The sequence below is a fragment of the Protopterus annectens genome, chromosome 2.part1, assembly GCF_019279795.1.
Source record: "Protopterus annectens isolate FY-2018-M chromosome 2.part1, PAN1.0, whole genome shotgun sequence".
NCBI classification, from domain to species: Eukaryota; Metazoa; Chordata; order Ceratodontiformes; family Protopteridae; genus Protopterus; species Protopterus annectens.
Genome location: NC_056729.1, coordinates 873,289,786 through 873,311,133, shown reverse-complemented (window position 1 = coordinate 873,311,133; position 21,348 = coordinate 873,289,786). Strand labels below are relative to the sequence as shown.

At 38.5% G+C, this 21,348-nt stretch overlaps 1 protein-coding gene across 1 annotated transcript in view; it reads right to left on the bottom strand.

Annotated features, from left to right (window-relative positions):
- Positions 1-21,348, bottom strand: part of WDR17 (WD repeat domain 17) — a 1,021,977-nt gene that overhangs the window by 608,016 nt on the left and 392,613 nt on the right. The window contains exon 12 of the mRNA XM_044062517.1: positions 5,934-6,098. Within this exon, the coding sequence (XP_043918452.1) occupies positions 5,934-6,098 (165 nt within the window). The remainder of the gene's footprint in view (positions 1-5,933; positions 6,099-21,348) is intronic.

The window sequence follows — 21,348 nt, the reverse complement described above, 5'->3', positions numbered from 1 at the left end:
GATACCTGGTGTCAGAGACATGGTCTCAAGCTCAATGCCAAAAAGTGCATTGTCATCCCCTTTGGTAAAAACTCTGCACCCATGAACTACCACATAGGCAGTAGTCTACTTAACACCGAAAGTGTGATAAGAGACCTTGGGACACAGATGGACAGTAGTCTTTCCTTTGATAATCACATCGCCACAGTGGTCAGGAAATCCTTCTACATGGCACACCTCATCACAAAAGGTTTCTCATCCAGAAAAAAAGAGGTAATTGGTCCCCTCTACTCATCACTCATTAGACCCATTATAGAGTACAATGCCCCTTTTGGTATGTACCTCACAAGACATCTACAACAACTGGAAAGGCCGCAAAAATACCTCACAATGCGGATTACTGGCCTCAAACAGATGCCTCACGCAGACTGTCTCAAAAATCTCCAGCTTTAATCCGTAGCATATCACCTACTCAGAAGTGATCTCTGCCTAACATACAAAGCTATGTCAAACCCAGAGCTGTTGGACATTCTCCACTTAAAGAAATCCCAATCCCTCCGAGCTACATGCTCTAGGGATCTAAACCTTGTCAACACAATAAACAGAACATGCTGGAGGGATAGATTCCTGTCCCAGAGACTTCCCATACTCTGGAACAGACTACCTATCTATGTCAAACAGAGCTCCTCATTAGCCCTCTTCAAGAAAAATCTTGATGATTAGATGGGTAATAGGAAATTCACCCCAGGGATCACTTCTGTGGTTCTGCTTGACAGGAGCACAGGAAAATAATTTTCTTGGGTGGCGAAAGCCAGGGTAACTTTTTGGCTAGGCTTGTATAGGCCCTAGGGCTAATAGCCTAGTACCTACCTATGAACCTATGAACCTAAGTGGAACAAAGCTAACATACATAGGTCATATTCTAATTTCAGAGAGCTTGAAGTCTAAGTCAGAACAACTGTATAAATGCCAAATCAAAAAGACAAGCAAACATCAAAATATTTCTAGAAATGATGTGATATCTTGAAAAACTTGTAACTCATATGTCCGAGATATTTCTTCCTCTCTGAAAGCTCTACAAGTGATATGTAAACTAGGAATGGTGCTACAAACAAGAAAAGAGTTGGAACTGCTCAAGAGATAGTTACAGAAGAACTAACATAATAATAAACATAACATAATATGATTACGTGAATGGCATAGATGTACAGCAAGTAGAAGTCAGTCCAAATGATATAGGAGCTGATCTCGAACAAGAGAGTAGGCTAGCAGCCTATGGGTCAGCAGCATTTACAAATGCACAAAAGTGAGATAAGCTCAGATAAGAAATATATTGTTAACAACAGAGCTGTATTACTGTGAGACATTTCATTAATAAGTCTATAGTAAAGTAGTTCTACTGTAATCAGACCATAAACCCTTGCAAGACATATTCTGAACATGCTTATAAAAAGTACCTCTGAAACTGAGAGAAATGTGATTTCACAGTGAAAAACAGATCATTAACTACGAAGCAGACATACTGGGTACAGCATATTTACCAGGGAAATATGATGAACTGCTAGAAAAAGAACTATGAATTCCTTTAATACATGACAGTTACAGATGACTGAAGAAAAAGTAAAAGAATTTTTCAGTTATACAGAAGATGCTTTAGTAATGCAATTACTGCAAGATATTAAATGAGAGGGTGGCTGAGGAAAAGTCATCCATCTAAGTGTGATTATTTATCTACTGATAAAAAGTAACATGACCACTATTACATTGATTTAACCATTAACTCACACTCAGTATGTTGCTTATTGAAATGAAGAAATCTGTAATTTTTCAAGATAAACATACATGACAGCTCTAGAATGTCATATTTATCTATTCATTTATGTTTATATGGATTTCTCATTAATATATATCTAAAGTGTACTGTTTTATTCAAGGCAGCGCATATGTTGCATTACTATTTAAATAATCATACTTAGATGGATTTTAATGGTCAGATGCAATCTAAATTTAATGTGCAAGGGATGAAAGCACTTACTGTTTTGCCAAGTGGTTACAGTAATAACACATTTTATCACTTCATGATATGCCTTATGGAAATTTTTATTATTGGGGTGTTTCAAATAGAACTAGTACAAACTTCTTTTCCACATGTAGTACACACAATAACAACAACTCAAAAAAATACAGCAGTTTTCCCAGTACCAAATCATCATATGAAGACGAGAAGACGTTACCTTTTTCTGATTTAAAGAAGCAACATGTCTCATATATACAGATGAGTATTCAGAGTTTCTTGAAGTAATCAAATTGATAAATACAAGTGCAAAAGTAATTAGTGCATTCAAATCCATACTGTTGAGACTTGAATTTGTTTCAGCTAACAATAATCAGCAATACAAACATCAGGAACTCAGGTGCTCTTTATGAGTGGGAGATTAAGCATGGCAAGACAGATCAATATGATTATGCACAACAGTGATAAGCAGAAAGAGATATCCAAACAGTGAACAATGTCATGAGAAAAAACAGCAGCAAAAGCTATGAGGATTGACATTCTATAGTTTTGGAATATAGGGATATCCCACTGCACAGTGAACCAGTTTCGTAATAGTTCAATTGTTAATGGGCAGAAGGTTGTAAAGTAAATTAATTGCTTTATTAGCAATGCTGATGTCTGAAATGCCAACAGAATGTAAAGGAAAGGTCTTTAATCTTCTTAGCCAACTGGCAGACTGGCAGTTGGCTAAGAGGATTAAAGATCTGTTAACAGCCTGTTTCCTGTGGTCCACAGAATGTAAAGGAAATGCTGCAGAGAAATTGGCAAAGGCAGAAATACAATTATAATAGAAATGGTAGGAAATTACCAGGTTTACAAGCTTGGACACATTAAAAATATAAAAGCCATAGGAAAGTTTGTAGCCTGAACTTGAAGCCACAGTAGTCGATTAAGCAGTCAAACTAAGATCATGTGTTGTTACCAGCTCCCTGGCACACGACAATTAAGCTCTTAACACCCCAAGTGACCATGTGACTTCTCAGTTATCGCTAATTTTACAGTACATCCCTAATTTCCCTTTATTTTTTTCTTTTCAGTTTTTCATTTTCTGGTAAATAGAGTTACGTAATTTTATTGATCAGAATAAAAATGCATGTTCATGCAAACCCGGTTGTTCTATTTACTTTTCAGGTGAATTAGAGCAATATTTAAAAATAATGTGTGGTTTTTGGGCCTTTTCTTCATTATTATTGGCTTTGTTCAAAATTCATGGGCAAAGAGTTTAAGAGGTATGGACTAACCCTTGAAGCTTCCACTGCATACATGGTCTTGGATATCTAAGTTCATGTGCAGAAGAATTTAGGCCCATAAAAAAAACCCTCCCATACAGATGATGTCATCACTCCCAGACTGGTTGACCTGTGCTCCTAGAGGAATGAATGGGCCAAATGTTTCCTGCCTATGGAGGACAAGTGTAAGAATGTGTCAGTAGATGGGCAGAAGAAAGGCTCAATGAACATAGGAAAACTGGAGCAAAAAAAAAAAAAAGTCCTATGTTGCTCATGGGGCAATAGGAAAACTACACATAGGAAAGCATATGTCCTTTTCTATGATCAATACATTGAAATCCAGAAAAGATGAACAACCAGAACAGTCACAACTCATCATGTTTAAAAAAAATGGAGACTGTGAGAACTGTGATAGAAAAAACTGCAGAGAGGCAGAAAAAGAGAGAGAGAAAGTAAGATAGGTTCCTGAAGAGATATATCCAATAAAGGTTATAGTGCAGCAAAAACTGACCCAGAACAAAGCAGCTCTGTTAAATATTCTGATTTAAATAACTAATGATAATACCAGACAGATATGTGGACAGTTCAAGTGTTGATTATGATGCCAAGGGCTGAAAAGATGTATTTATTTAAAATAACTTTTGAATAACTATGTTTAGTGAAGGTGCTGCGGTAGCGTTGTCGCCTCACAGTAAGACATTGTCCTGTTCGATTGTCAGCTAAAGCGTCTTCTGTGTGGAGACATGCGTGAATGGGCGTACCTTCATTGAAGGTTGTGCGTCAGAGCTGACAACTCGGCACGTAAAAATCTACTGCCAATCATTAGCGGACCGGAGTTCTGCTGTGGTGACCCCTAACCGGGAAAAGCCGAAAGACACAACGACAAAAGAAGTGAAGGCATAGTGGTGCAGCAGTTTGCATTGTCACCTCACAGCAAGAGGTCCTCCGGTTCAATTCTCGGCTGGGGTGCCTTCTGTGCAGAGTCTGCATGTCTTCCCTGTGTTTGTGTGGGTTTTCTCCAGGTGCTCTGGTTTCCTCCCACATTACAAAGCCATGCATCTGGAACATTTCTTCTTAGGCCTCTGCTGAAAAATGGCTTGTTCCAAGTCAGACTTTCCCAATAAATAAATAAAAATAAATAAATAAAATGAAATGAGCGTCACAATATAATGCATGCTAGCTTACAGAGTATTTATAAAACACATATAAACACTTTAAAAGTGAAAAGGAAGGATGTTAGAAATAGGGTACATTACCTGCATGTTATGAACTAACTCCAGGAAGCTGCATATAATATGATAAACTTTCTCCAAGTGTGTGCTGTATGATTAAAGGTCTTATGAATGTTTAACTACATTCTCATAGTCTCTGTCTAATGAATATCCTGGCAATCTGACATTTGCCATTATAGGATTTGGTTCGGGTAATGGGCAAGGCGTAAATACGCTGTAATAATTATAGTGAAGGATGTGACTACAGTAGATGGATAGTCTCCTTTAAGTAACAGAGGCAGAGATGTGATCTCATACTCCCTGAAGGACTGCTGCAATGTGAAGAAAAAAAGACAGAGAAAGTTGAATGTTGTACACATGACAAGCAGGCTTTGAAAAATAATTGGTTCTGATGGGGAATATGTCATAATCGTAAAGCAGTATACTGATAAAACATAGTGCATGTGGGGGCAGAGTGAGTTTATGTTGCATGCAGTGATGCTCATGACACTACTATCTTTGATCAGTTGGGACATGCCAAAAATCTTCTCTGGCGTGAAACTCTACCATACGTGATGATGGAGGCTGCCCCATCTCCACTTACCATGCCCAATCCAGCAGTGGTTCATTCCCAGCTTGGAGAGAGGGTAGTACTCGGGGCACTAAAGGATCAATTGTACAGCTAGGCTGCTGATCGTCAGCTGGAGGCATGCAAAGAGTTCTACTTATGGACTATAGGTGATAAGAAGATCAGGATGAGGCAGAAAGACTGAAAAATGCAACATCATTTAGAGACATGTTTCTTCTATACAGTCTGCGTTATGTGAAAGGAGAGACATTTTAACAGAAAACATAGAGATCACTTTTAAGAAAAGGAACAAATTGGAAACTTGGAGGAGGCATTACAGAATTTGTTCCATGTATATAATGAATAATCTGTCAAATTATTTATTCAGGTTCCATGTTGAATCTAATAGCATCACTTTGAAATCATGATTCTTCTAGAGAATTTCCAGTCTGTGAAGTAATTAACACCTACATAAATAAACTGCTTATAAAAATATCTCAGAGAAGCTGATGTTTGTAAGAATTATATGTGAAAATTACAATACTGATATACCAGGCTTGGAAATTATTAACATTCACATGACTGTGACTTCAGTATGCAAAACAAATTATGGATATATTAGAATTGACCTTTCTGATCTATTTTAATATACTTGCTAAAGTACTAATGATCTGTTTATGTTGGCAAATACAATTAACTATCTGTGTGGAATGAGATATTTCAAAGGAAACTAATTCACACTGATGGAAACACATTTTCTAATTAGGTAATACTGGTTGCGTTAGACAGACAAATATTTCCTGTAATAAACATTTTTTTCCTTTTTCATATTAATCATTGGGACAATTTTATGTCATTCAGAGAAGTATGCCATATTTAGAAAATAATACCCATCATCAGAGCCACTGCAGAGAATGCCTTCCCTCAATGGAGACCACCTGACGTGAAACACTTTGGCAGTGTGCCCAGTAAACACCTTCAATGGCTGATCTGAACTGGTTGCTAAGTAGTAAACACGAACATTTTTGTCTTCACAGCCAGTTGCAATCATGTCTCTGCAAGGTAAGCACAATATGAATGCACACATAAATTCATGCTAAAAGATTTCCAAAGTAATACATATCAGAATAATGCACGTTATTTAACTTTTGATAGACAGGAAAGCCAACCATGACATACGATTTCACATTTTCAAGAATGACATAAAATTAATCAAATGCAAAAAAAAAAAAAAAGAACAAAAACTGCTCATACATGTGGAGAATATTGAATATAGCAAATGAAACATCTGTGATTAGCTACGGCTCATGACAAGTATGATAATGCTTAATCACACAGAACCTATTTAGGCCTAGAGGCATACTGACAGAATAAGTGCAAAAAAGGGCAATTTATCAGTTCATGTGGAATGAAAGCAAAAAGTAGGAGCAAAGCTATAGAACTTGCTCTATGTAAGGGCAAATAGTCCAAAACGATCTTTGAAAATACTCAGTGTATAAATAGTCTACATCTATCCACAGGGAGGGCATGCAGACTCCAGTCAAAAGGTACCCCAGCCAGGAATTGAACCACAAAACCTCTTGTTAATGAAAGAAAAATAAACTGTAATAAAACAGCATTTCAGTTTTTAGCACTATTATAGTTCATGAATCACACTATGCATCCTTTGTCCTCATTCCAAAATGATTAAATTTTGTGCTTACATTTTGTCTGTACGAATACGGTGCTTGTCACTTATTATACTTAGATCTTGGTGTCAGTTTAAGTCAAACACATGCATCCAGACATGGATCTTTTACGTGTGTGTAGCGTACTTTTTCTGTACTGTCGGTGACTGAATGAAAATCAAGCTGTCGATTGCCTGTCTGATGTCGGCTAGCTTACATTTTCGGATGGAAGGAAAAATACTCTAGGGTTCAGCAGTTCAGCACCTTTTGAAGGAATTAATGGTGCTTTTGACATTGATGGTTGTTCTGCTGTTTATACACATTAGATCAAAAAAGATTTGTTATAACACTGCATTACCATTATACACTGTTTTTTTTTTTTTTTTTTTTGATCTGCTAAACCCTTGGTTTCTGTACTGTTGTTCACTATTTTCCCCTAGTAGTATTATCCCTCCATCATTTGTGTGGCCACCTAATATAACCTAGCTACCCAAACTGATGACCGACAAACCACAGATTAAATGTGATGAGGTAGGAAAGCAGTGCTTTAGTTCCCCTATCTTGCACTATTATAAGTGTGCACACTCTGATGTCTTCTCAGTATGTAGTTCAGAGAAAGCAAGATGGCATATCCTGTATGCATGCAGGTTTTTTGGTTTGAGCACTATGTGGACGAGGCTGATTTGTAACGTCTACAAGAGGCACACTGATGAAAGGCCTTATATTTCTGTGATGTTAACATCAGGGAAGGAAAGGGGGAGTGATATGCATTGGCTCCTGATTCCAGTCTGACATCCGAAACCAGCAGAATGGTAAACAGAATCCAATCAATGCCTGACAGCCATTACAGTAATCTTCTGAGTTGCTACTGGCCATTTATCACAACGGATTCGCCTTTATAAGAACAGACTATAAGAACTGTTTCATCATAAGTTTTCCAGCCCTTGTTTTTTTTTTTTTAATGATTCACACCTGACCCTCAGTTTCCTTCCCCCTGATTATCACAGAGTAGGGAAATACAATGACAGGGAAGAGTTTTTTCTTTAATTTAGCACATCATAGAGCTTTTGTGCAGAATACTTTCTAAAATTGAGCTATGGCCTTTGATCTTACAAGGAGGCTACATATATCAATTCCAACAATGTAATGAACAGAAAAAGTGGAGAACAACAATACAACACACTCACACACACACACACACACACACACACACACACACACACACACACACACACACACACACACACACACACACACACACACACACCAATTACAAGCGACAGCCATTTGTTTCAAGATAAGTTCATATGCTTTCATTATCCACACTGTAGGAGGCTCCAACAAGCTAAAGAAGGAAAGGCGTGTTTACTTGCTAAAGTAAAGTGAGAGAAAAATATCAAACAGCCTATTTCCTACCTGAACAATACTTCTTTGTGTTAGTGAAATATCTGCCAGATTTAGTTATCTCTAACAATACTTATTTACTAATGGCGCTTGAAGGCATGCTCATCCTTGTGACCTCATCAGCTCACAACCAGAGTGAGTGAGTGCAGAGCTACTGTGTTTTGCTACAGTTGTGAATAGACAATGTTGTATTCACAAGTTCTGCTTAACAAAACTTGTTTTTGGACTGAACATGTTATGGTAATAGCACTGAATGAAACTGGGTGAAACACTGGACGTGTGTGATTCATTGCCTCATAGCACTCTACCAGCAAACAGGGATGGTATTAGCATTTTGATGGTCCACAGCAAATGACAAGCTGGAGGTCCCCTGGACACTTCCAATTGCAAGTATCACCCTATCAGTGCCACCTCTCCTAAGCAACCTTGTGTTTATGCTTCAGAGTTTTATAAGTAGTATGTACAGACTGAACTATAGGCAGAGTGCTCTTACATCATAGCAGGCTTGCAGACCCCACTATGTTGGCCTACCTCACAGGGGGACATTCACAGTTACTGCCACTTAGTTGCAGCAAAGAAACTGGAAAATGGTGCTGTAGGCACTGCCTACTCTTTCAACACACACACACACACACACACACACACACACACACACACACACACACACACACACACACACACGCACACACATCCTGGGCTCAACAACCATGACCATTACTTTTTTCTTCTTCTTCTCACATTTTGTATTTACTTTCACTTTTACAAGAAGCCATGGCTTTCCATATGTTCTGAAGTTCATTTTCAAGTTTCTTTTTTCATTTTGAACAAAACATTTTCATCCAATGGTGTCTTGAATATAAATTATGATTAAGGAAAGAGATTCTAAAGCTTGTAATCACAATTCTAAACCTTGTCATCACAATAAACAAAACATGCTGGAGGGATAGGTTCCTGACCCAGAGACTACACAGACTCTGGGATAGACTGCCCATACATGTCAAGCAGAGTGCCTCTTTGGCCCTCTTCAAAAGGAACCACCTTGATGATTGGATGGGAGAAAGGAAATTCATCCCGGGAATCACATCAGTTGCCCTGCTAGACAGCAATGTCCCCCACCAACCACACAACCAACAGCAACCTTCTGTACACACCTCTGAACAAGGATAGTTTTAGAGTGGGTGCAGTTGAAGGCAGAAACCACCACAGACTCTGTGACAAAACCTATTTATGCAGTCTAGGTTGTGGGGACAAGACTCCTAGAAGCTCTATGAACCTATGAGCTTATGAACAGCTGAATGCGCTGTGATGTATTTTATGCTTACTCGTTAACTGCTTGCATGCACACAGTAACACCAGTGATGGCAAACCTTTTGGGCTCTGAATGTCACAAATTCAGAAAATGCCTAACTTGATTCTGCTGGTGCCCCCCCTCCAAAAAAATTAAAATAAATAAATAAAACAGCATAGCTCTCAATACATCAGGGATAAATCTCAACAGAATCAGGGACAAAACTAGAAATGAGAGACATGGACAGTTTGAAACTGCTAGCACTATTACTTTGAGACACTGCCAGAAAAAATGAATTTACAATAGCGGATAGACTAAAATTTGATAAACACATCTCCCTTGCTGTCAACAAAGTCCACTCCAAACTTGGAGCTCTCTGTAGGGCCAAACCATGCCTTACACACCAAGCCAGACTAGCCACAGCTAGATTTCACTTGCTATCTACCCTCCTCTACTGCTCACCTGTCTTCACCAGCCATTGCAAGAATGACCTTAACAATCTAGAGTCCTCCACAAAAAGCCAAGAAATCCCTGGAACTGGAATAGAAATTCAAGCAAAGAACAAACAACTGATCAGGAAGCCAAAGACCACAGCAAATGAATCCAACAATGGTAGAAACCAATCCAGTTTGCAGAAAGACATACCCATTTTAAAAATACCAACATAGTTTGAGGAAAATGTTTAAAATTGGTATGTCTTTCTGTAGTATTTTGACATTCTAAATGTTCTTTTAGCCATTTATACTTGGTTTTATGTGGCAAGTGTTTTTTTGGTGAGTGTATACCTTTAAGAACTTTCCTGGGATTTGTTCAGCTTGCCTATTGATTGACAGTTCCTGGGGGTGTGGTTTTACTTCTGAGCTTTTAAATTCAGAGTTTAGAGGAGTTTTCATGGTTATGAAGAAGTCTATGTTTAGACGAAAGCGTTGAATCATGAATTCCAGTGGTTTTACTAATAAAGAATTGTTTCTCTCCACAACAACTGCAAACTGGAGCGGTTTCTACCATTGTTGGATTCATTTGCTGTAGTCTTTGGCAATCTAGAGTCCTACTATAACAAAATAGCTAAGCTCTCCTCCAATCAGCCCTATAACACACAACACTGCTCTGTTCTTCAACAACTCAATTGGCTGAAACTTCCCAACCTGTTAACACTAAATCAATTTATCTTTGCCCACAAATTCATACACAACCCCAGCAACTGCCCTGCTCTTTCTAGCCTGGTCCAAATTAACTTTACCTGTAGGTCCCTTATGTCTTCCAGCAGACATATGCTAAAAGTTACCCAGTCTCACAACTATTATGGTGACTCCCTCTACTCCTATAAAATTGCTAAGGACTGAAATGCTCTTCCTCAGAACAGCCAACAAAATTCCAACTTGTCCTCATTAAAAAAAAAAAACCTAAAATAATATCTCAATAGCAGCTGGCTCTCTTCCTGTATGGCTCCTGGCAAGTGTCTTTCTCCTAGTAATTCACCATCTTCCTTCTCATGTACCTCTCTTCAACACCTTTAAGCAAGTAGTGCTTATTACCTCAGGATTCTTCAAACAAACTTGCTTGTTCTCTAACAATTTTTGTATGATAGATTTTATAAACCTCTATATTTTATACCTGACATGTTGTTTATTATTTTTATGTTGTTTAATTGCATTTTTTTACTATTATTGTATTCACTACTACATGTATTCTTATGTGTTCTTAACTAAGAGTTACTGCACTGGAGCTTTCCTGCCCGGGTCTCTGCTGAAAATGGGCTACTTGCCTAGTCGGACACTACCCAGTTAACAAATATAAATAAATACACATAAATTAATATATATTTTCTGAAGTAAAATAAGTCTATAAATCTAATTATTGTCATTATTAAGTGTAATTAGTGAGGGATTAAGAGGGACAGTTGAGAGGAATGTAAAACAGCACATGCTTAGAAATGCAGACTACTTAACCACGAATGGAAAACAATGTCAGCACTGCCCTTTGCAGACTGTATTGAGAGAGTATACCGAAATAGTTTTTTAGGTTAATAACTTCCTTACCTCTGCAGGAGTGCTGTTGAACTAGCTCCTGGCACAAAATAATTCACTGTACTTCATATGAGCAATGAATGCAAAAGCAGTTTCTTTGGTAACTCAGGTGTTGGTGAACACTGGCATGTCACGCAAATCATCGTGGTGTGTTACCTTTGACATGCGTGTCATAGGTTTGCCATCACTGGACTAAACTCTTGATATTTTTACACACACACACACACACACACACACACACACACACACACACACACACACACACACACACACACACACACACACTCTGCATCTTCACCTTCAAGAAAGCTGGAAGAAATCCATTTGACCTGCTACATGTTTTTGAGGTGCTGAAACATGGATAGATGCATATATAGACAGGGAGACCATGCAACACACACAAAAAAAAAATGCACACAACCAGAAAGCAAAGCATTGTGAAATGGCAAAGCTACTCACTGAACCACATTGACAATGGACAGTTACTTTCACACAAATTATTTTCCTGCCAAACGATCAAAGATAGCCACCTATCATTTTTGTCTATGCTTGTGATGGTAAATGAAAGAAAACATGGCAAACTTGTTACTGTTAAATACACAGATATCGAGGCCCCCACCACACAGAAGAGTAATAGTAATGCTGATGATGCTTGTACTAGGAATTTAAATAAATCATAGCCATCTTGTTACTCTTACACCACAAGACACACACACACACACACACACACACACACACACACACACACACACACACACACACACACACACACACACACACACACACACACACCATAGCAATACTAGTTTTGCACTAATTTCAGCAAATACCAATACATTGAGCATCACTGGTATTGCCACACCAGATCAGTGACTGTTGTTTAGCAGTCATCATACAACAGCATGGGTAAGTGACTTTCATTTGCCTCATTGAGGATTACCATTTATCTGTCACTTTTCCTCATTTCAAACAATGTCCCTGATTTTGCCTCATGATTTTGCTCTGCTCCTCATAGAAAGTTTGATTTGCTGGTAAATCATTTAGGATTACTATCAATAAATTCAGATATCAGAGTGTCATACTTATTTTTTCGGTCCCCTCATAACTCACTGTTACCAGCCCACCCATAGTAAGCAATGTCCACACCAAGTCTACCAGCTACTCTCCAAACCCTGCAGACTTACTCCATTTTTGCTGTGGCCAGTTGTGGATCCTGAGTGGGGGTTGGCTCATTTGTTGTTCTTTTGTCTGGGGAAGGTTATTTTTTTTTGATGGTCTACCCACTTTCCTTTAACCAACCACCATGCTTGTTTACATCCGAGGGCATTTCCCCTCACTGGAATACATCCTCTCTTATGGACTCTATCAATGAGTGTCCTCCCACCAGTCCCTGCCTCTCCATCAGTTGCATGAGCCGGTAATCAAAACTGGCTCAGCTGGCCCATAGTCAGGCCTTTATCCCTCTACACCACTCGAGCTTATAGGTTCATAGGTAGGTAGGTACTAGGCTATCGTCCCAAGGGCCTAAGTAAACCTAAACAACAAGGTTCCTTGGCTTATGCCAACCAAGAAAGTTATTTTCCTGTGTCCTTGTCGAGCAGAGTCACAGAAGTCATCCCCGGGGTGTATTTCCTATTTGCCATCCACTCATCAAGATTTTTCTTGAAGAGTGCTAATGAGGAACTTTGCTTGACATGGACGGGTAGCTTGTTCCAGAGTATGGGACGTCTCTGGGACAGGAATGTATCCCTCCAGCATGTCCTGTTTATTGTGGTGACAAGGTTTTGATCCCTAGAGCATGTAGCTCTGAGGGATTGGGATTTCTTTAGGTGTAACATGTCCAACAGCTCTGGGTTTGACATAACTTTATATGTTAGGCAGAGATCACCTCAGAGTAGGTGATATGCTATGGAGAAAAGCTGGAGTTTTTTGAGATGGTTAGTGTAGGGCATCTGTTTGAGGCCAGTAATCCTCTTTGTGAGGTACTTCTGTGGCCTTTCCAGCTGGTACAGATGTCTTGTGAGGTACATTCCAAAAGGGGCATTGTACTCTATAATGGGTCTAATGAGTGTCGAGTAGAGGGGAACAATGACCTCTTTTTTCCTGGATGAGAACCCTTTTGTGATGAGGTGTGCCACATAGAAGGATTTCCTGACTATTGCGGCGATGTGATTATCAAAGGAGAGACTACTGTCCACCTGTATCCCAAGGTCTCTTATCACACATTCATTGTTAAGTAGACTGCCGCCTATGGGTACAGAGTTTTTACCAAAGGGGATGACAATGCACTTTTTGGCACTGAGTTGAAGCCATGGCTCTGACACCAGGCATCTGTGTCAGTGAGGCCCTTCTGTAGGATGTCCACATCATTTGGGGACTCGACTATAGCTCCTAGTTTGCAGTCATCTGCAAACTTCATTATCCAAAGGCCTTCTGTGTTATCCTGTACTTCAGAGAAGTAGATACCAAACAGGAGAGGTCAAGGACTGAACTCTGTGGTACTCCACTTGTCACTGATTTGAAGTCAGATGTGGAGTCTACAATTTTTACAGTGGCCCGAAGTTTCACACTTTTTCTCAAAAAAATGCATATTTATGCAAACTGTGTTATTCTAGTAACTTTTTAAGTGAATTATTTTTGATTTGGACAGAATTCTTGAGCAAAGATTTTGTGAGTTATAGTATATGGTGTTGTGCTAATATTTATACAATTCTTTGAAAGAGAAAACTATCTCTGAAAATCAGAAGCATCAGCTCTTCTTGAAATTCAAGGCAAGAACTGAGATCAGTTACTTTGGGCTGCTAATCTCTAGGCTTACCTTGCTTGAGTTAATTCACTGATTACCCATATTATCCTAACTGGATCATATCACAACCCTGTATCAGATAAAATATTGGAAAATTAATAATATATTTTTTACCCTCATTTCCCTAAGCTGCAGCAGCTGTTAAGGGACTTCCACACACAATTAAGAATGATTAGTGGGATCCATGCAGTGACAAGTATAGCAGGTTCCTTAAGCTATGATGTTAGTTTTAGTGGAGAGGATTTAACTAAGGACATTATTTCAGTCGTAAAACATTTAATGACATTGTGAGCCATGTTACTTTACAAAACACTGCTATTATAACAAAAGATATCTTTGAATTTTAAAAGAGATATATATAGAGTTGCTATTTCCCACCTGGTTTAGTAGAGTGTGACACACTTCTGTTAGCAAATGTAAACAACCAACCATTAGTGACGGGAGTAATCTCCATACCTTAAATCATATCAAATTTTACAGTGTTTGGGGTAAATAATGTGCTATTTTCATAATTAATTTCATTCAAACGTACCGCCCCTTGAAAAGTTTTTTGAAACTGAAAACATCGGACATGACATCATGAAAGACTGTACCCGCAATCACTGACTTCCTACGTTACTATATAAGCTACAATTTTCAGGGCTAGCTGCAGCAATAAGGGAGTCATATATCCACAATTTGTCAGCTATGACCTCACAGGAGGCACACCCATCCTTGAAAATTTAACACATTTGATGTTCTTTTTACGAAACCATATTATAAATAAATAGCTGTTCCTCTAAAGGACTATAGTACTTTTGATTACCCAGAATACATTGCATGTGCATGTAAATTATTGTTAATACCTAACCTGACATCATTTTGTGGCTGCGTTTGTAAGTAAAAACTGTGTCAACAGTAAAAGTAACCAAAAATAAAAATGGCATAATCTTTGTTTTGTTTTCAAACCACTTGCTGCTTTGACATCAGGAGTATATCCAGAAATGAAATGAATTGTAAAACACAGATGTATGAGAAGTGTAACAGTATACTTTAAGTACTCATGACTGCTCTACAACTTGCTGCAAGGTTCACTAGTTCCTAAAGCCAACTATGCCTGCAAAGCTTATAAAGCTGTTAAAGTCACCATAACTGCTGCAAAAAGTCATAGTAAGCCTGATTCCAGTGAAGAAGGGGGCACAGAACACAATAAAAATAATTCAGAAATGTTTATCTCATTCTTGTTTCCAAAGAAAAAAATGAAGAAAAAAATCTTGTAGCAAACTTAAGGGTATTTTGTTACATGCAGGTTTTACATATGCAGAAGGGATTCAAAAATGTATCTAATTTGTATATTATCTACTGCGAGGAAAACTAATACTACAAAAAACAAAACTGATATGCTGAAGAAAGAGCCTGAATAACTGGCCAGTAAAATAAAGCACAAACAGGGCAACTCCTTCATAACAACTTAGTTCTGTTAAATTTGCCCTAGGAAGATGACAGTTTCTTTGGTGCTTCTCCACCTTTCAAACAAGGAACTGAGACCATTACAAAGTAGGACACTTTGAGCAATGAAGTATAAGCTGACACTGGGAGAGTCACCACATGCTGTATTTGATGTCAGAACTATCTACATATTCCTTGCACTACATTCTGCTCAAAGGCAGCAATATAATGAAAACAACAAACAACCCAAACTGACAGTGGTAAATAAATCTGAAACACAAAAAAACACTTGCAGTAGACAAATGAAGATTCTACTGCAAGTGCTTTTTTGTGGGTTTTATTTTTGTACAGCAATGTAATGAGATTAAATGAGTACCTCCCTGTATATGACTGTAACTATACAGTTCATTACAAAACTGTACATTTTTAATTATTACATCTTTGAAATTCAGGGTCAAGAATCCTCTCACTTTATAGATTTTACAAAATGACTTGAGTCTCGTTCATTTATTCATTTATTAATTTATGTATTTACTGACTGGGAAATCCTGGCTGGGCATGAACCCATTTTCAGTGGAGGCCTAGAAAGAAAAAGTTACTGATTTTAGAGTCTCTTGCTAAAGACCTAAATGCATGTGCATTCCTCTGGTGTTAGACTGGAATGAAAGGAGGGGTTCCAATGGTCACAGTCATGTATTTCAACTGAAATGTTGTTTTTATATATATATATCTATATATATATATATATATATATATATATATATATATATATATATATATCCATATATATTTATATAATATATATATATATATATATATATATATATATATATATATATACATATACATATAAACATATACCTATACATATACATAAACATATACATAACCCTTGTGACCGCTACTACCCAAGGGTAGCTACCTGTATCTTTGACTGATGTGTGATTGTGAGGAAAGTGAAAAAAATTATTACAGTAATATATTTCACTTTGTTGTGCCTAAATAGTGCACTTCCCCTACACACATTTTAGTAACTTTACTTGTGCACCTCAGAGATCTGTGAAAAAAAGGAAAAGAAACAATAACAACACTGTCCCCAACCAACCACACAACATACAGCAACTTTTTGTACACATTTGAACAAGGCTGGTTTTAAAGTGGGTACAGTTGAAAGCAGAAAATACCACAATCTCCCCTTCAAAACCTATTTATACAGTTTAGGTTGTGAACAAACAAGACTCCTAGAAGCTCTATGAACTATGAACTTATGAACAGCTGAATGTTCTGTGATGTAATTTATGCCTTACTCATTAGCTGTATTTTTTTACTGCTGCTAGAAGAGGGTTATGTATGTGTCTGGCATTACTGTGTGCATGTACAGATTAAAATATGTGATATTTTTCACACACAAGCACGCGCGTGAACACACACACACACACACACACACACACACACACACACACACACACACACACATTCACACACACACACACACACACACACACACACACACACACACACACACACACACACACACACACGTTATGCATCTTCACCTTCAAGGAAGCTGGATCAAGGAAAAAAAAAAAAAACAGCCAAAAACGCAACCAGAGCAATGCATTGTTAAATGGCAATGCTACTCACTATGGGCAGTTACTTTCACACAAATTCTTTGGTTATGTTGTATTGAAGTAACCCTCCCACAACTGGACTGCACAAACGTGGGCATGGCCTGTATGACTGACATGTCAAATAGCCATGATATTGTATGCAAATGAAGCATGATTGACTGCCATGCAGATTTAATAGTGACAGCATGCATACATTGGTTGTTGATTGACACATATAGAAATTACCTCTGGACATGCTCCTGACACTGAGAGGCTCCAGAACCAAATGAATTAAATCCTACATGTGTTAAATGTAAGATCTAAGACATTTTCCTTTGCCTTAGGGCAATTAATATATTTAAGATAAGGTGGAGTGAAGGTGCACTTTTAAAAACAACATTGTAGGATGTTCCTGCTAAAGTAGCATTTCATACCTTATAGGTAAAAAGCATGTATCCTGCCCTTCGAAATGTAGGTCAGCCTTTGCACTTGGCATACAAGATAAATGCATTTTATGAAGTATATTTTCTGTTTAAAAAAAGCAGGCAATTCCTTCATTTTTCTTACGTGTAACTTACCAGAGAACTGAACAGGAGCTACTAAAGGATTTGCTGCTGGTGTACAAAACCTGAGGAAATGTCTAAATTCAATGATAATTACATACATGAAATCACCTTTTCCTTGAGCTCAGTAATCAGGGCCGGTGCTAGCATTTTGGGGGCCCCTAGCAAGTTTCATGTTGGGGGCCTCACCCAGGAGAATATAAAGTATGACCACATTGCTATCATGCCCCCTTTCCTGTCAAGCCCATCCAACACCATTTAACCATCACTGTATAGTGTTACTACATTCAGACCATTAATAACGACTGACTTGGAAATGCCAATGTACACCCACTGACTGGCATTTGGTACCAATGTTACATTATTATGACAAGCCCCTATACCACAGCAAGGAAGCCACTCACAGAGGTGCACGCACACACTGATTGCAATTTAGTAGCAATGTTGTTGCATTACAACAAGCCTCTGTACCTCATCAAGGTAGCCAGTCCCACAGAAGTACACAAAGACACCCACACTGACTCGCACACACAGGACACAGACACACAAGACAAAAACAGCAATACAGCAAGACTGAATATAGACATTAACACAGAATCCTTCACACAGGGCAGAAACACTTAAGACAGACAGCTACACAGATTCTCACACACAGGACATAGACACCCACGCATGAAGACAGCACTACAGCAAGACTGAATATTAACATCCACACAGACTCCCACATACATGACAGACACTCACACAAGATGAAGACAGGATTATAGCAAGACTGAGCAGACACATAGACTTCCTCACACAGGACAACGACACACAAGATCAGGACAAAACTACAGCAAGCATGAACAGAGATCCCAACAAGATAAAGCAGAATGTTGAAAGATCCTCAAAACCAGATTAATTCCACAAGCAGGCTGCTGTCCTCCTTGTCATAATCCCTTTAGGTCAGCTCCTGACTTGTTGAACAAGTGTACAATAAGGTATTCATGTTTCCAACACTGCATGAATGAGCATGGATATGCTTGTAGACAAGTTAAACTGTTCACTCAAATCCCCAAGTGATCAAACAGGTTTTTTACTATGTAGGACATGTTTCCGGTGTTTGCATGTGAGAGCACAACAACTCTCTTCTCTCTGTCTGTGTCTGCTTGTCAGGGAGTTTGAATAAGTGTTTAAGGGTATAGAGAAGTGTTTTCTGTAAGGGTGGGTTTGCTGGGTGGGCAAGAGGTGTGGTATCCAACAGTGTTTAAGTCCCAAGAGGGTGTGTATGTAGTCAAGAGGCAAGGTATAAAGAAGTGCCCACAGTGTTTGTGATGTAGGAGTCAAAACCATTGTGTGTGTGTGTGTGTGTGTGTGTGTGTGTGTGTGTGTGTGTGTGTGTGTGTGTGTGTGTGTGTGTGTGTGTGTGTGTGTGTGTGTTTATGTGTATGTATGTGTGTGTGTATGTATGTGTCCGTGTGTTGTGTGTGTGTGTGTGTGTGTGTGTGTGTGTGTGTGTGTGTGTGTGTGTGTGTGTGTGTGTGTGTGTGTGTGTGTGTGTGTGTGCGTGTGTCTGTGTATGTGTGTGTGTGTGTGTGTGTGTGTGTGTGTGTGTGTGTGTATGTATGTGTGTCCGTGTGTATGTATATGTGTGTGTGTGTGTGTATGTGTGTGTATGTATGTGTGTGTGTGTGTGTGTGTGTGTGTGTGTGTGTGTATGTATGTGTGTGTGTGTGTGTGTGTGTGTGTGTGTGTGTGTGTGTGTGTGTGTGTGTGTGTGTGTGTGTGTGTATGCGTGTATGTGTGTGCGTGTATGAGTATGTGTGTGTGTGTGTGTGTATGTGTGTGTGTGTGCGTATGTGTGTGTGTATATGTGTAGGTACCTGGGTGTGTGTGTGTGTGTGTGTGTGTGTGTGTGTGTGTGTGTGTGTGTGTGTGTGTGTGTTGGGGGGGTAACTTGATCTAACATGCATTTTGCATTTTTACTCTGCTCATCAATATGCCAGCAGTTATAGGAAGATACACAAAACATAAGTAACTCAGTTCACAATACTGCAATGCATACAAAGGTATGTTTGTTCTACTAACTGCACTGACTCATTCCTTTTCTTCTTTTGCAGCACAGGATGACATAGAAATGAACCACTGCCTCTTTCAAAGGAGGCAGGCCGGATCGGTCCCCTGATCCAAAATTAATGACCCCCCCCAAAAAAAAATGATTACAAATAAAATATCATTCATAAAATTAACAAGACAGCATGAAAAATATATACATGATTATTATTACAATGATAAGTAGTGTACTGTAGTACTTCAAAAAGATGTAAATCCGGCATTGCCATAATAAAATGGCATTTGACTATACATATAATACCACAGCCATTACTTTTGACCTTTCTGTCTCCTTTTTAACTTCTTCTGAATATCTGACTTGGCCTTCACATCCCACAGAGGTGAAATTACCCACCACAACTATGCTTTCAGGTTGGGAGTAGAAGCTTCCTCCTGAGGGCAGTCCATGGCAGAGCAGTCTGACAAGTCAGTATGAAAACTTCATGACCTGCTGGGAGCTGTAGTGCAGTCAGCTGTGGAGAGGTAGCAGAGTCCATATCACAGCCTCCTCCAGTGGGTGCAAGACACACTGATCTGTTCAGCTAAAGCCACTGACCCCCATACCATCATGGTATCCCCACACAGTATTATCTGGACAGGCCTCTCTCTAAGGCACTCTGGACTGTGTGAGAGTTAGAGCAGTTCTCTGTCCCCCCATCTCCCATCATAAGTCCAGTCTCTGTTTGCCATCCTGTTTGCCTTTCTACTGTTTGTCTAGTCTGTCTTTATGTTTTTGCCAGTCCTCTTCACTCTTCTCTAAGCATCAATCATCCCCCATCTTCCCTTACATATATTTCAGAAAAGGGGGTTTATCCCCACAAAAATAAATAAATAAATAAATAATAGCATCTCCCTCCTTCTTTAGCATAATGCTATGTCAACCTACTACGCTTTCATTGTGTGTTCTCTGTCCTTTTTTCCAATGTTCCTTTCTATTCCCTTTCCATACATATAAAATCCCTAATCTGGCATACATGACACATTTAGAATATAATACTACTGAAAAAGTTAGTAATAGAAAAAAATGGAAGATACGGGAAACAACTTGAAACAAAACCAATAAACAGTAATGAATTCCCCGACAGCAGGAAACCGATAAAGGCAGTCTCACAGTGTTGAAGGAACAATAAGTCTCAAGATGTCACAAAATAATCCTCTCGTAAGACTCTGCAGTCCGTAATAAAGAGAAATTTATTTACACAAACACAGTACAAGTCGATTAAGCGCTTTCATTTCCTGACCAGAAACTTCATCAGAATAAATGTTGTTGCTACACAAGGGCTTTTATACATCTTCTAATTATTTAATTAATTGATTCAATAATTGATGATTTAAAAAAAACAATTAGTAACAAATAGTGTTGCCTTGAAATTCAAGGTTTAAAATAAATTACAAAAATATTAAAAGTTAAAAACGAGAGA